This window comes from Microtus pennsylvanicus, chromosome 13, assembly GCF_037038515.1.
Source record: "Microtus pennsylvanicus isolate mMicPen1 chromosome 13, mMicPen1.hap1, whole genome shotgun sequence".
Lineage (NCBI taxonomy): Eukaryota > Metazoa > Chordata > Mammalia > Rodentia > Cricetidae > Microtus > Microtus pennsylvanicus.
Window position 1 is genome coordinate 61,647,514 of NC_134591.1, and position 14,066 is coordinate 61,661,579.

General features: G+C 51.1%; 1 protein-coding gene across 1 annotated transcript; it reads left to right on the top strand.

Annotated features, from left to right (window-relative positions):
* Positions 1-2,665: 2,665 nt before the first annotated feature.
* On the top strand, positions 2,666-12,967 carry Spocd1 (SPOC domain containing 1). The gene is made up of 13 exons (XM_075945780.1): positions 2,666-2,701; positions 3,527-3,670; positions 4,099-4,156; positions 4,359-4,437; positions 5,159-5,318; positions 5,431-5,547; positions 7,205-7,330; positions 9,209-9,392; positions 9,519-9,666; positions 9,991-10,126; positions 10,580-10,669; positions 11,318-11,504; positions 12,176-12,967. The coding sequence occupies exons 1-13, from the start codon at positions 2,666-2,668 to the stop codon at positions 12,838-12,840; spliced, it is 2,130 nt and encodes a 709-aa protein (XP_075801895.1). The 3' UTR covers positions 12,841-12,967.
* The last annotated feature ends 1,099 nt before the right edge of the window (positions 12,968-14,066 follow it).

Below are 14,066 nucleotides of genomic sequence, written 5' to 3' on the forward strand. Positions count from 1 at the left end.
TGTTATCCAGTAAATTGGTCCTTTCTTATGCTTTTAATCCCCCAAATTACACACCATCATTGTAATTCTAGACAATGTTTAGGTTCAACACAACATTTTTCTTTCTCTTGGCTCAAAGTTCCTCATTGCATCTCATCTTTCCTATGTGGGATAATTTGTCTTTGCTTCCAACTCAGGTTCATCCTTGAGCATTTTAAAATTTTGCCTTCAGTACTTTTTTTTTCCCTGAGTAACATACAATTATATAGAAAAGCAGCTTCTGCTTTGCTCTATGGTGCCTTTTCTCATTTTATGCTCCAAAAAGGTCGACAGTGGACTGTGGATGATTGCTTTGTTTGAGCACCTTGGACAGAATCTCCTGCTGTCTTCTGCTTTTCCTTCTTGACACTGGGGAGCCAGTTGTTTGGCTAAGAGTCCGCCCCCCTCCACAGGCACAGTGTCGTTTAGTGAGTGTAGTAGCACAGTGAGTGAAGGTGGGGCCTTCTAGAGTCAGACTGGCTGCGTCTTTGGTTTACTGGCTAGTTAACCTCTGTGCCTCAGTTTCTTCTTGTGTCAGATGCGTTAATGACAGTATTGGTGCAGCCTTGAGGACAGGGAAGGAAGTTCAGAGCTCCAACACCGTTCTCCGCAGTAGCGGACCATTTTAATGTTCTTGCTGGCCGTTATTTTTTCTTTCTGATTTTAAGAATCATATATTTATGTTTTAAAGATTGATGTGTCCATATGTGCACTATATGTGTCTAACTACCCTGTGGGTGCAGGTACCCGTGTAGCCAGAAAGGGTGGCAGGTCCCTTGGAATTTGAGTTACAGGTGGTTGATGAGTTGCTTAATGCGGGTGCTGGGAACTGAACCCCAGTCCTCTGCAAGAACATTAAGTACTCTTAATCTCCGAGTCATCTCACCAATCTCACCAGCAGCCCCCCTTTAAACTGTGTGTGTGTGTGTGTGTGTGTGTGTGTGTGTGCGCGCGCGCGCATGCGCACGCTCGAGAACATTTGGAGGCCAGTGAGGGCATCAGCTCTCCTTGGACCTGGAGTTACAGGCATTTGAGAGCCGTTAGGCATGGGTGCTGGGCACAGAACTTCTGGTCCTCTGGAAGAGCTGTTGAACAACCTCCCCAGCCCCTCTCCTGGTGTTTTCTGAATTCCCTGATTACTGGGGATTGATGTCTGTAGGTGTGAGATTCCTTTAATTTTCCTGTTTGAACTCCGCAGGACTTTTTAAATCTGTGAATTGTTGTCTTTCATCCGTTCTGGGAAAACTCTTCGCTGTGTACCTTCAAGTGCTGCTTCCACGGCTTTCCTTCCCTCTCTCCTAATTAGTTAGATTAATTAGTCCCGCTCGCTCCTATCACTTGCATCTTCCTGACTTCGCTCCACAGCCTCTGCGCTACGACTGTTCTGGATAACTTCTTGAAATCTAGCTCCCAGCTCATTAATTGGCTTCAGCTGTGTCTAATATGCTATTAAACCTATACCCTGAGTTTTTAATTTTAATTATGTTTTTATTTCCAGAAATTGTGTTTGGTTCCCCACGGAATCTGATTGTTTTCATCTTTGCCCTTTTGCTCTTCTCTTGCTTTAACAATATCACACACCCATCCTGTCTGTGTTCTGTCTGCTGCATTGAGAGACCAAGCCTCGTGGGACTCGTGGAAGGACCCCCTGAGTCGAGAGACAGGCAACGGCTTTCAACTATGAAGGAAAGCCTGGCCTAACACCTCTGCTGCCTCCCCGCACCCAGGCCCCTTTTTCCTTTTTTCTCCCTCATTCTCAACTTTTTTTTTTAAGGCTGATTCATCCCATGGTTTGAAAAAGAAACCAAGGGCAGAGTCTCTCTCCCCGCACCCAGTGCACGCCGGCAGCCGGGACTATTAGGATCTGCAGAGACTTCCAGATATATTTTATGTGTAGTCAAGCAAATACACATTTAAAAATTCATTCTCTCTGGAACGCAAACGGTGGCATGCTACGTATATTGTTCTGCACTTGCTTTTTAATAAAAAATATGTTTCTGGTTATGAGAGAAATACATGCTCATTTTGAATAACATCAATTCCCAAGTGTACACATGTAGAAAGTGAAAGTCTCCCTGGAATTCATTCCCTGGAGATAACATCTATTTTGCATCTATAAATATATATTTACATAAATGGGCTTATGCAACAGACACTGTTTTCTAACCTATTTTCCCCCCTTTTCTCCCAATAACACATCACGACATCATCCCATGAATCTTCCCACAGCTCCACGTTGCCCCACAGTGTGGGGTAGGGCCTGCGGAATCAGGGAGAATTAAGTTCCAACATTAACTGCACAGCTCAGTAGCGTAGGACTTTTTACAGCCGGTTGAAGCCTCGGTTTCCTCCTCTGTGAGGTGGTAACAGAGTGTACCACTCCTCACGGTCTGGGGCAGCAGTGAGTCCTTGCAGGGGGCCCTCTCCAGGCCCCTGGGAGCACGATTTTTAAACAATTCCCTCCCCTGTTCAGTGATCACACAGAATTTACAGTCTGGATGTGATGTAAGTATTAGCAGTGCCCCCATAACAAATGCCAGCCTGGCTATCCCGCCATTCCTGTGAATTCTTGGGGAGGAGGGGAGGGCGTTCCTGGTCCTCTGGGTTCTAATCTCTATGCCCTCTTTATTTTTTCTTTAAGGACGCGATGAGAGTCCCCCGCGGAGTGAAGCTCGTGTACTACGTAGGTCCTTTTCCTTTATCACCGCCCTTCATCCTCCTTCCCTTTGGGATGTGAGTGGACCGGTCCCCCTCAGCTGAGGCTCTGAACCCTCTCCCCCGACCCTCCCCTTACCTCAGTGATGTCGAAGCTTAGACTTCGGTTTCTCTCCAACCTTCCAGCCCAACTCCTCCCTACACTCTCTCTCTCTCTCTCTCTCTCTCTCTCTCTCTCTCTCTCTCTCTCTCTCACACACACACACACACACACACACATACACACACATACGTGTGCATACAAATGCATGCATGCATACACGCACACACACACACATGCTTCCAACACAATTCTCGTGATTTGTAACATACTAAAAAGATTTAAAATGCACTTTTTAAAGAGACAAAAGTCCAAAGGAAGCAAGAAAAGGAGGAAGCATTGACTGTCTGTACAACAACACCCTTACCACCAATCCTAAGAAGGCACAACTTCTAGGTGCCAGAAAAAACCACTGAGTTTCCTGGGAGTAGTGGTAAAAAGGGAGCGATATGTCAGGCACTCTGTGTAGTCCTGACTGTCCTGGAACTCATTCTGTAGATCAGGCTGGCCTTGAACTCACAGACACCTGCTTGCCTCTGCCTCTCAAGGGCTGGGATTAAAGGCGTGCACCACCACTACCTGGCTACTCATCACTTTTAAATATCCATGAAGAGATTCCTCTCAAGGACAATACATAGGTGGTAGTGGCTTTAGTTTTACAGTGAGTCCCTGACAGAGGCACAGGAGATCTTTGAGCAGGAGGAGGTGGAGTCAGGATAAGTGTTTCCTTCCTGACGGGCTCTGTCCCTGCAGGTCTGCTCTGGGCCGGTGATCCAGCTCCTGGGAGCCTTCAACAACAGCCAGCCAGGGGGGCAGCTTGAAACTCTGGAGGACATGAAGGACAGCTCAGCCAGGAGGCAGAAGAGGCCCATGACTTCTCACCCTGCCAGTTGTCAGGTACAGAGCTAGCTAGGCTCTAGTGATTAATCTTGCTTCTATGGCTACCTTCCACATAATGTCCCTGAGGCCCAGGATGGGGGTGACTTGGCCAAGGTCTCACAGATTAGTGTTTCGAGGTAGGTTAGCCCCACTTGGCTGTTGGCCTGGGCTCTGCGGGAGTTTGGGGACATAAGAGCTGGGTTTTCATTGTGTTTGGAAAGGCTCTAATGTGATCTTGGCTGACCCCACAAGTCCTGCTGCACCAGGGTTCCCAGCCATCTATTGGAAACGGGACCAGAGAGTGCTCTTGGATGCCTCCTTTATCCCAAAGCTCCTTAGGGATCTCTCCGTAGAGGCTGAGGGACCATGAGTAAGTACAGCTCCTGCTGGCACAAGGCAGCTTTGGCTGGAGTGGACCTCTCCACTACACTTTTCTCTCTTCACAGTGTGACCTCCCGGAAATGGAAAATGAGGAGCCTCTTCAATCAGGGACCGAGGACCCAGGTGATGGTCCACAGAGCTTGTGAGAGGATGCTCACCCCTCTCCTGGCTTCAGCTGGGATCCCTGTCTTCACCATCAGCCCAAAGTTCTCCCCCAAAGGAACTGGGATCCGAGGTCCTTGAAAGGATCTAAGCCCCCTAAAGTCTGCCCCTCCTCATGCTTCTTGAAGTCCCTGGGATCACGTGATACATTGCCTTACCCCAGGTGAGCAGGAGACTATGCCTCTGGATGTTGGAGTGCGAGCCACCGTGGTCCGTACCATGCAGGAGGTGCTGTGGACTCGGTAAGGCTTTGCTCCCTACCCCCAGCTGTGCTGACCGCTGTTCTGTGTAGCTCTGGGCCGGGCCACTTTTGAGTGAGTGTGCATGTGCTTGTGTGTGTGTGTGTATCCAAACACATTTGGTACCAGGAGGTCACTGACTCACACAGCCAGTGGTGAACTGCAATGTAAACCATGTGTCTGTAATACATGGTTCCAGTTGCAGTGAGCATCTGGGCTGGGAGGGTCTAAAGGTCTGAGCCCTTTGAGGTTCTCACGCACAGATGGTGAGAGCAAGCTCAGAGAGGGCAGGAGTTGGCAAAGGCTGCACAGCAAGTCAGTAGTAAATCAGGGTTATGTCTGTCCATCCCTTGGTTGATGTTTCATTGTTCCCACCCCAGTTTGGTTCTTTGCTTCAGTTGATTCCTTAACCTCCAACCTCAGGCTTAGTCCTTTCCACACAGACCCAGCTCCTCTAGCAGGACCCAGGAGCCTGGCTTTGACACATGTATTGCCCCTGATCCTTAGGGTGTAGCCTTAGGATGAGCCCCTAACTCTGAGTGCTCCCCGTGTAAATGGAAGATACACCATTTCTTTACAGTGCTGGGGTGGGAGTTACCGGGTCCATGGGGAAATACCCACAGTAGAGAGGAGGTAGTCCAGCTCCTGTCCCCTACCCCTGCATTTCCTCCTGGGGTTAAATGAGAGGACAACTTCCCTGCTCAAGGCTTGCTTGTCCTCATAGTGTCCAGGAGCATCCAGACCTGCTGTTGAGGGAAGAGGAGATAGCAGGCATTGCAGAGGGCATTGAGGCGGCCCTCTTCCACCTGACCCAAGACACGAACCTCCGCTACAAGACCAAGTACCGCAGCCTGCTCTTCAACCTGAAGGATCCTCGAAACTCCGTGAGCTGGGGGAGGTGCAGCCTGCCCAGCCCTCCCTTGGGGACACCACGAGCAGACAGTAGGTTGGAGTGGGTGCTTTCAGGGTGAAATGGTGCATTTTCTTCCCCGACAGGACCTGTTTCTCAAAGTGGCACACTGTGATGTCAGCCCTCATGACCTGGTGCAGATGAGCTCAATCCAGCTGGCCCCCAAGGAGCTGTCCCGCTGGCGGGACCAGGAGGAAAGAAAGGTGAGCTGCTGCACAGACAAGCCACAAGAGGTGGGAGGGCCCTGTCGGGGGTGGCCCTGCAGTGGAAGGTGGGGACAGAGGAAGCAGGACAGACGAACAGTCAGTCAGGATTGAGAAGAAGCTGGAGAAAACAGAAAGCAGGCCTGAGGGAGAGTCTTCAGGACAAAGGTAGGAAAAGAGGCCACACTTGTGTTTTTCTGTGGAGTTGGGCTGTGTGGGGCTGGGAGGACTTTCGTGAGGGAGTTGCCAGTGGTCTTCCCCTCCTAACTTCAGGATTGGGAGAGGGAGTCCCACAGCTCCACCCTCCTCAGTTAAATCCCCCTGTACCCTGCCTGACCCATGACCTCACCCTACATGGAACTCTGGGAGCAGAGAAGATATGGCATTGAGCTGGCTTTTGGCCTGCTGCGTGGTGGCCAGAGGCTGACAAGACTGGTCCAGGGTTGAGGGGCTGAGGAGGAGAGCCATTCCATTTTCTCAGCTAAGTTTCTGTCCAGCACTGGCGGTGTCATAGGATAGGAACAACTGTGTGGTTTAGAGGTCAGTGAGGCCTCTGTGAAACAACCATTAAGAGCTCCGGGGTGAGTGGGGCAGTGGTGGCGCACACCTTTAATCCCAGCATTCGGGAGGCAGAAGCAGGAGCATCTCTGTGAGTTCAAGACCAGCGAGTTCCAGGACAGTCAGAGCCACACAGAGAAACCCTGTCTGGAAAAACCAAACCAAATCAAATAAAAATAATTCCAGGGTGGGGGGCTGGGAAGGGAGCTCAGCCAGCGGAGTGCTTGCCACACAGGCATGAAGCCCCGAGTTCGAGTTCCAGTATCCATGTAGGTATGTGTTTGTAACCCCAGTGCTGGCCGGGGAGGTGGAGATAGACAGATCCCTGGGGCTTGCTAGCAAGCCTCACCTGGAGAGACCTTGTCTCAAAAAGTAAGGCCGATGGCTCCTGAGGAAGGACATCACAGATAATCTCCGGCTTCCATGGGCGGGCGCATGTACACACGTCCACTAACATGCATGCCCACGTGTGAAGAATTTTAAGGTAACGAACACAGAGCCTGAATCAAGTGTGGGCCTTTTGGGGTACAAGGGTCATGGCCTCATCATGGAGCCCACCTGCCTGGGTGTGGTGGTGCAGGACCCCCATCTTCCTGCGCCATTAGAAAAGGAGAGACGGGCCTCCAGTTCAGGTGACGCCGATAGCAACAATGGCAGCCAGCTAGGGATTACTGTGAGCCTCGGACTAGGCTGGGCCTTCTTCGTGAGCTGTTTAATACCGTGTTCTTAATCCCCAGAGAACAGATAAACTGAGCTTTAGGGAAACTAAATGGTGGCCCAAAGTCAAAAACTAATCTTTACATCTTTATTAGTGGCCCATCTGGGACTCAGTTTGTTCCAGAAACCACAGCCTCCTCAGGGTGGAGTGGGGTGGGGTAGCCAGAGACACTAATCGACTTGGGTGAAGACTTCCTAGAGGAGGCGGGACTTCAGTGAATGGCACCTGGAGGGGTGCGGCTGAGGGTCTGACTTTCTAAGTGGACAGAGAGAGGCTTGAAAAGGAGGGGAGCTGCCAAGGGAGAAACCTTGAAGCGGGGAAGGGAGTGACTGGGAGCTCCGTGGGCAGATGCCCTGGCTGAGTTTACCATGCCCTCTGCAGGGCCTGGACATCATTGAGCAACAACAGAAGGAGCTGTATAGACTTCCCACCTCCAAACTGACTCACAAGGGTGAGGTAGAGATCCCACGGGACTCAGATCAGATGCTGACCCTGGAGGACCTGATGGTAAGGAACAACCTGACTTAGGCACAGGTACCCCACTTCTATGGGTCCCTGAGCAAGATCACTGCCTACTCCATGGGCTGCATGTTCTAGGTTTAGTAGGGTCTGTGACTCTGGCTGTTCATGGTCGAGGCAGGAGAATGGGTGGTGACAATCGGCCGGGGGCTGGTCTCTCTTCTTTCCGCCTAACTCCAGAACACTTGCAGGAGGGCACTAAGGCTGGTCATTGCGATCACCCGAACCCCAGCCGTTCTGACTTCAGGCAGTGGCTTTTCTAGATGTGAAAGATAGGGACTTGTTTTATTAGTGGATTTATTTGCTTGGAGTTGCCGCAGGCAGGGAATGACCCACACCCTGGGCAGTCTAGTCAGAGGACGACCTCCTCACCTTGCCCTTGTACCTGGAGGAGGCCTAACATCTATGCCTCTCATTGATGGGTCAGCTTCATTCCCTGGCACCTCCTTTACCATTCCACAGCGGAGCCCCTCCATCTTGCCCGGAGCCCGCCAGCTTGGTTAGCCAGCATCTCAGTGTCCTGTGGCCCTTGCCTTATATCCATCACCCTCCAAAGGCTACTCTGGCTTGGTTGGGGTCTCCATAGATCAGTCATCACCTGGCTTTGTGTGTTTCTGATCAGGAGACGGGCGGAAGGCAGGCAAGTCCCTTCGCTTGTGTTCATTCCCTCAGTACAGATTTGTTAAAACCCCTCCTGGGTGCTAGGCCTTGGGGGGACATGGCAGCGGGCGTGACAAGACAGAATCCAGCCCCCCCCACCTCGCACTCCCCCCACACCCCGTATCCAGGCCAAGAAGAATGAGTGCCTGTGTAGAGAGGAACCCTCAGGGGGAACAGCTGCTCCCCAGCCCACCCCAAGTCACATTCCCTCCCTCAAGAGGCTGCGTGTCAACACTGGAGAGGGACTGGAGCCATGCAGAGAAGAGCTTCAGAAGGGAGGAGAGAGGAGATGGTGGAGGAGAAGGGGAAGGTGACAGAGAAGAGCAATCTTTACTCCATATTGAGTACCTGCCATGTGCCCCTTTTACAAACGGCAGCTCATTTGAGCACGGCAATGACTGACACAGTTCGTGCCTTTCTGAAACCCGAGCCATCGACTAAGCTTAGTGTAGTGGGCAGGAGCGGAGCGGAGCGGAGATAGGAACCTGGTAGCATTTCGAGGATCCCTCCAAACCCTCTGGACGCAGCCTGCGTCTGTACTAAAGGGGTTTCTCTTACGAGAACGGTGATTAAAAGGTTTGTTCCTCTGGGTTCTGTCACCTGCTTCTGAGAACTTGACCTGAGGAAAGGATGCAGAATTTTGGAAAGCACTTTGTGTGTGAAGACAGACGCTTTCAGGGCTCCCAATTGGTGACTGGCAATGCAGGTGACGGTCTGCCCCATAGTCTGTCCAGGGTCTAGAGAAAGGGCAAATGTCTCTATTGCAATTAGTGGGCAAAACGAGAGTACAAAGGATACTTGACCCCAGCTGTTATAGAAAGGACCCCCAGACTGTCTGTGTAGAAAAACTATGATAAGGAGTGCCCAGCATCTCAACAGTTGTCTGAACAAGACAGGGATTCTCCGTGTAGCCCTAACTGTCCTGGAACTAGCTTTGTAGACCAGACTGGTCTCAAACTCACAGAATTCTGCCTTCCAAGTGATAGGATTAAAGGTGTGCTCCACCACCGCCTGGCGGGTTTTCAGTTTTTTGATTTCCCAAGTTTTCTTTACAAATTTCCAGTGTCTTGGAATGTTTTTTTTTTTTTTAAAAAAAGCATATTTAGAAAAACAAACCACATATTCCTGAAGCTCTCTACCTGTAGAGGACTGCTGGCCTCCCTGGCCACATTGACACCTGTCCCTCTCTGGCCCCATGCTTCCCAGGAACCCATGATGCCCCGAGAGTACAGCCCACCGGCCCTGATGACCCCCCTGGAGGACACTACAGATCAGCATCAGCACCACTTCTGGGACTCAAACTGCCACATCTGCAAGGGCGGGAAGGAAGGCAGGAAGGGCATCAATAGTAGCTGTCTGGAGCCACATGTGGACGTCAGCCACAGCACGGGTGGGTAGCCCAGTTCGCAGGAGGCAGAATGGGATTGCCTGTGCTGCAGGTCACCTTGGCCGTCAGGCTGTGGGCTGTTTTCTGTCTCTGTCTGCTCATATCAGTGGTTGCTTCTGCTCTTTGCAGATTGGAAATCCTCAACTAAACTGCCAGACTCCTCCATCATCATGAATAAGGAGGAAAATGCCATCCGGAACACCCCAAGTCCAGCTCCTGTGTCCTCTCCAGAGATGCTCAAGGCTGGGGAGACATCTTCCAAGGAACCACAGGATAGGTATGGGACTGGGAACCTTCAGGGTTCTGTGCTAGTGACAGGGGAGGTGAGCGGCTCAGCAGCATGGGTGGGAGAGGCCAACAGCTGAAGCTATAACATATACACGCTGCAGGAGCTTCCTTCCTTTATGACCTTAAGTCTTTCCGGTCTGCGAGCCTCTGTTTTTCTATCTGTGAAATGGAACTCATGCTGTCTCCTGGCTCCCTCTGCACAAGGTCATGCTTGGCTCAGTGCTCAGGTCTCTGCAGTGAGAAGGCAATACTGACTCTGCAGAGGAAGGGGTGCTGGGGACATCCTAATGACTCTGCTTGTCCCTCCTTCTAGGCTCCAGATACCTGCTGAGCCCAAAGATGTTCCTCCCAGCCCTCCACCCTGGGAAGGCTCCCTAGACATGTTCTCTATCAAGCCATTCCGGGCCAAGGTCCAGCTGATTTCCGGACACAGCTGCCAGCTTCTCCAGGTACTCCACTTCTGCTTACTAAGGACCTCCTCACACACACCGCTCAACCCCATTGGTAATTCATCCATCGCTTCTACAGGTCACCAGTGAGCTTTGGGCTAGCTCTCCGTGAGGGCGTTAACACACTGAGTGTGCTAGCTCTCTCAGCCTCAAGGCGTAAGGCACGGGGGGGGGGGGGGGGTGTTCTGGGAGAGCATCCTGGGGCCTCTCAGGTCGCAGGAGGGTTTAGGAGTGATGGTTGAATGACTGACTAATGAACAGTGAGGGAGGGCCCCTTAGACTTTGGCCAGGACAACCTGTAGGCCTTCAGGGGGAGTTAGAGCTCTCTGGGGGAGTCCCTGAGGGTTCAGATACTTTCTCTACCCTTCTCATCAGGCTTTGGCTTGAGGTAATGGGAAATAAAACTGCCTAAAAGGGTGGGAAGCTGGGTGCTGACCAATCACCTGTCCCCAGGCTCTGCCGGAGGTCATTCGCTCAGCAGGCTGCCTCCCTCCAAATGACCTTTGGGATCTTCTAGACAGCATGTGCCCAGCCAAAGCAAAGGTAAACTATCTGCTCTTAGGGAACCTTCTCTTTTTGCCTTTCCTTCTTAGCTCCCCCCCCCTCCAGTTCCCAGACTCACTAATGACCCTGTGCAAGTTCCCGCCCCTCTCTGGCTTCTTCCTAGAGCGGTGGTTCTCAACCTGTGGGTTACCACCCCCAGGGAGGCCAAACAATCATTTCACAGGGGTCGCATATGAGATATCCTGCATAATCAGATATTTACATTTTGATACATAGCAGTTGCAAAACTCACAGCTATGAAGTAGCAACAGAAATAATGTTATGGGGCTAGAGAGATGGCTCAGAGGTTAAGAACACTGGCTGCTCTTCCAGAGGGCCTGAGTTCAGTTCCCAGCAACCATTGGTGGCTCACAACCATCTGTAATGAGGTCTGGTGCCCTCTTCTGGCTGCAGACACACAAAAAGACAAAACACTGTATACATAATAAATAAATAAACCTTTTAAAAAAATAATAATATAATGATAATAAAAGTAATTTTATGGTTGGGGGCCGTCACCACAACATGAGGAACTGTATTAAAGGGTCGCAGTTTTAGGAAGGTTGAGAACCGTTGTCCTGTTGAGTCTGAGTATGCCTGCAGGCCCAGGGGATGAGGGCTTCTTTGCCACTTCCTTTTGTATCCCAGGATATCTGCGCGGCCAGGCTGTGTCCCTATGGGTCTCCGGACATCCACAACTATCGCCTGCTCTACTCCTACCTCAACAACAAACAACGCCACTGCCTGACCACTGTGCAGCATGTGAAGATGGTCCTGCTGCCTCTGCCCGCCTTCCAGCCTCTGCCAGCCAGACTGCGCCCTCTGGGGGGCCCAGGTGAGAACTGAGTATACACCCGCATAGAGCTACAGAGCAGACAGGCTTGATCCAGGTTTAGCAGGACAGAGGCAGATGCAGACACAGCCAGGAGGAATAGGTGCGACTCTGCAGCCGCATTAGCCAGGCCTGGCTTCGGGGCAAGGATCAGTCTAGGCGTGGCCCTAGGAAAGCACCTATGGAAGAGGACTCTAGGGACTCAGAGCAGCTTTAACACCTTTCTGAGCTGCAGTTCCCAGTATTGGAGGCAGAGTGACATATTCTCCATGAGGCAGTTCTGGGCAAAAGCCCAGCTTGTCTTGGGACATAGTTGCCAGCTAGTCCAGGTACACCTTCTGCGTTCGCAAGGTCTCTCCCTATGATACTGCCCAGCCCACAGCCATTCAACTCTCGTTCATTCATTCTACAGTAAGTCATTGCCTGGCTTTGTGGTAGGCACAAGGACAGATGATGCACCAACCTCCGGAATGGCACAGACTGTTAAGCCTTGAGGCCAAGTCATCCCTTGATCACCTAGACCAAGCATTCTGAGCCAGGCTCGATGGCCTGCTTGCTTTCCCCCAATCTCACTGCCAGGAGGTTCTCATGAACAACCTTGCAGATCCACGGCAGCTTTTAGGGAATCCATGCTGACTTCCTCCAGGTCTTGGGACCCTTCCTTCTCTTCTCAGGTCTTGAAACCACTCACCCGAGCCTGTTACTAGCTGTGTTGTTCCCTAAGGATGGACTTCCAGACATAGCTTTGTCCAGCCCTCTGTGGAACAAGATTCCAAAGACTGTCTCCTTCAGCAAAAAAGTGGAGAAGAGATGCTACCAGCCAGAGGACAGTATATCAGAGGCCACCCTAAGAGGATCACCTTCCCACGAGGAGGCCCCAAAGCAGAGCTTGGCCAAGGACAGCTTGGCTCCAAGGAATGTTTGTGACTGGCAGAACCTCCCCAGAGGCAGGGGGAGGCAGCAACCTAGGTGGGAACAGCAGTCCCACCTAGAAGCAAGCTGGTGCCACCCCCAACATCCCAATTCAGGTGGACCAGTTTTGCCTGGCATCGGTCATGGACAGCACCTCCATAGGGCCTCCTGTTTCCACCAAGACATACTCCAGCACCTCAGTATCTTAGTGAGCATGACTCACCAGTTCCAGGCCTCGCTGTGGCCCCCAGGCCAGGAGCCCCTTCTCCCATCCTCTGCAGTATCTGCAGTTCCAGACCCCCACGGGCCAATCCCAAACCCTCCTGTGGGCCCTGTGGATGGAGATGGCTCGGAGTGTCCCTGGCCAGAGAGGCCTGACCCTTCGGGCCCATCAGAACAGGAGTGTTCGTTCCCTTACCAGTGCTGAATGAGAGAGAGGTGAGTCAACCCCGCCCCCCCCCCCAGTTTGTATCTGTTCTGCAACCTGTTTGATGTTGATTTTTGGTTCTATAAAAACTTAGCAAAATAAAAATGGCATCTGATGGTTGTTTAGGAGCATCTCTAGTTTCATCCAGGTGTGGCTTGAAGTGTCTTTGAAAATGTATTTTTCCTACAAAGGCATGACCTCCCCCATTGCTGATCAGGGGTCCTGAACCATCAGTTTGTCCCAGGACAAAGGTTTTGCTATGTGACTTCTGGAGGCATTTAAAAAACACTCTGAGTCAAGTGTGGGTGTGCACACATTCCAGAAGTACTCTGGAGGCAGGGACAGGTAGAGAGATCTCCTGAGTTTGAGTCCAGATTGTTCTACATAGCGAGTTCCAGGCCAGCCTGTGTTCCACAGCGAGATCCTGTCTGTCAGTGATGGCTATTTTATTTTATTCATTTTTGGCTTTTGGAGACAAGGTTTCTCTGTGTAACCCTGGCCCCCTGGAAACTTGCCCTGTAGACCAGGCTGGTCTTGAACTCAGGGATCCACCTGACTCTGTCTCCTGAGTGCTGGGGTTAAAGGTGTGCGCCACCGCCCAACCCATGATGGCTATTCTTGCCTCTCAGATTGATCGCATCTGGAATTAACTAAAATCCAAACGGCTGAGCACACTTTATGAGGAAATTTTTTTATTAATGAAATTGTTTGAAGTGGGAAGACCCACTTCCAATCTGGATCTTTGAGGTAGAAGATCTTTAATCTGGGCCACACCAGCCTATGTAAAGGACGTGGAAGAAGGAAGTTTGCTCTCTGCCTGCTTGCTCTCACTAGTGAGTCCCTTCCTTTACTGGCATTAGAGCCTACTTCTTAGGGATTCGGCGTGTACTGAAGACCAGCTGAGACATCCCTTCGCCTTGTAGAGTGAGCAACGACTGGATTCCTGGACTCTGCATTGGTAGGCAGCTGTTGTTAGACTAGCTGGGCCACAGCTTGGAAGCCGCTCTAATAAATATGCGTGTATATATTCATATGTATATATATTCATATATATTCATTCTGTAAGTTCTGTACCTCTAGAGAACCCTGGCTAAAACACCGTCTCAAAAAAAAATCTGAATTAAGGGAAAGAATCCGTGTTGGGAGAGAAGACAGACTGGGGTTGGAGGAGAAACTGACAGACAGAGGGTCCAAGGAGGTAGAGGTGTTTGTTAGGAAAAGGAAAG

Bases quoted from the DNA above. Each gene is read 5' to 3' on its own strand.
- Spocd1 (XM_075945780.1), top strand. From the start codon at position 2,666: ATGAGAGTCCCCCGCGGAGTGAAGCTCGTGTACTAC. The intron at 5,319-5,430 runs GTGAGCTGGGGG...CTTCCCCGACAG, and splicing joins TGAAGGATCCTCGAAACTCC to GACCTGTTTCTCAAAGTGGC. The intron at 7,331-9,208 runs GTAAGGAACAAC...CATGCTTCCCAG, and splicing joins TGACCCTGGAGGACCTGATG to GAACCCATGATGCCCCGAGA.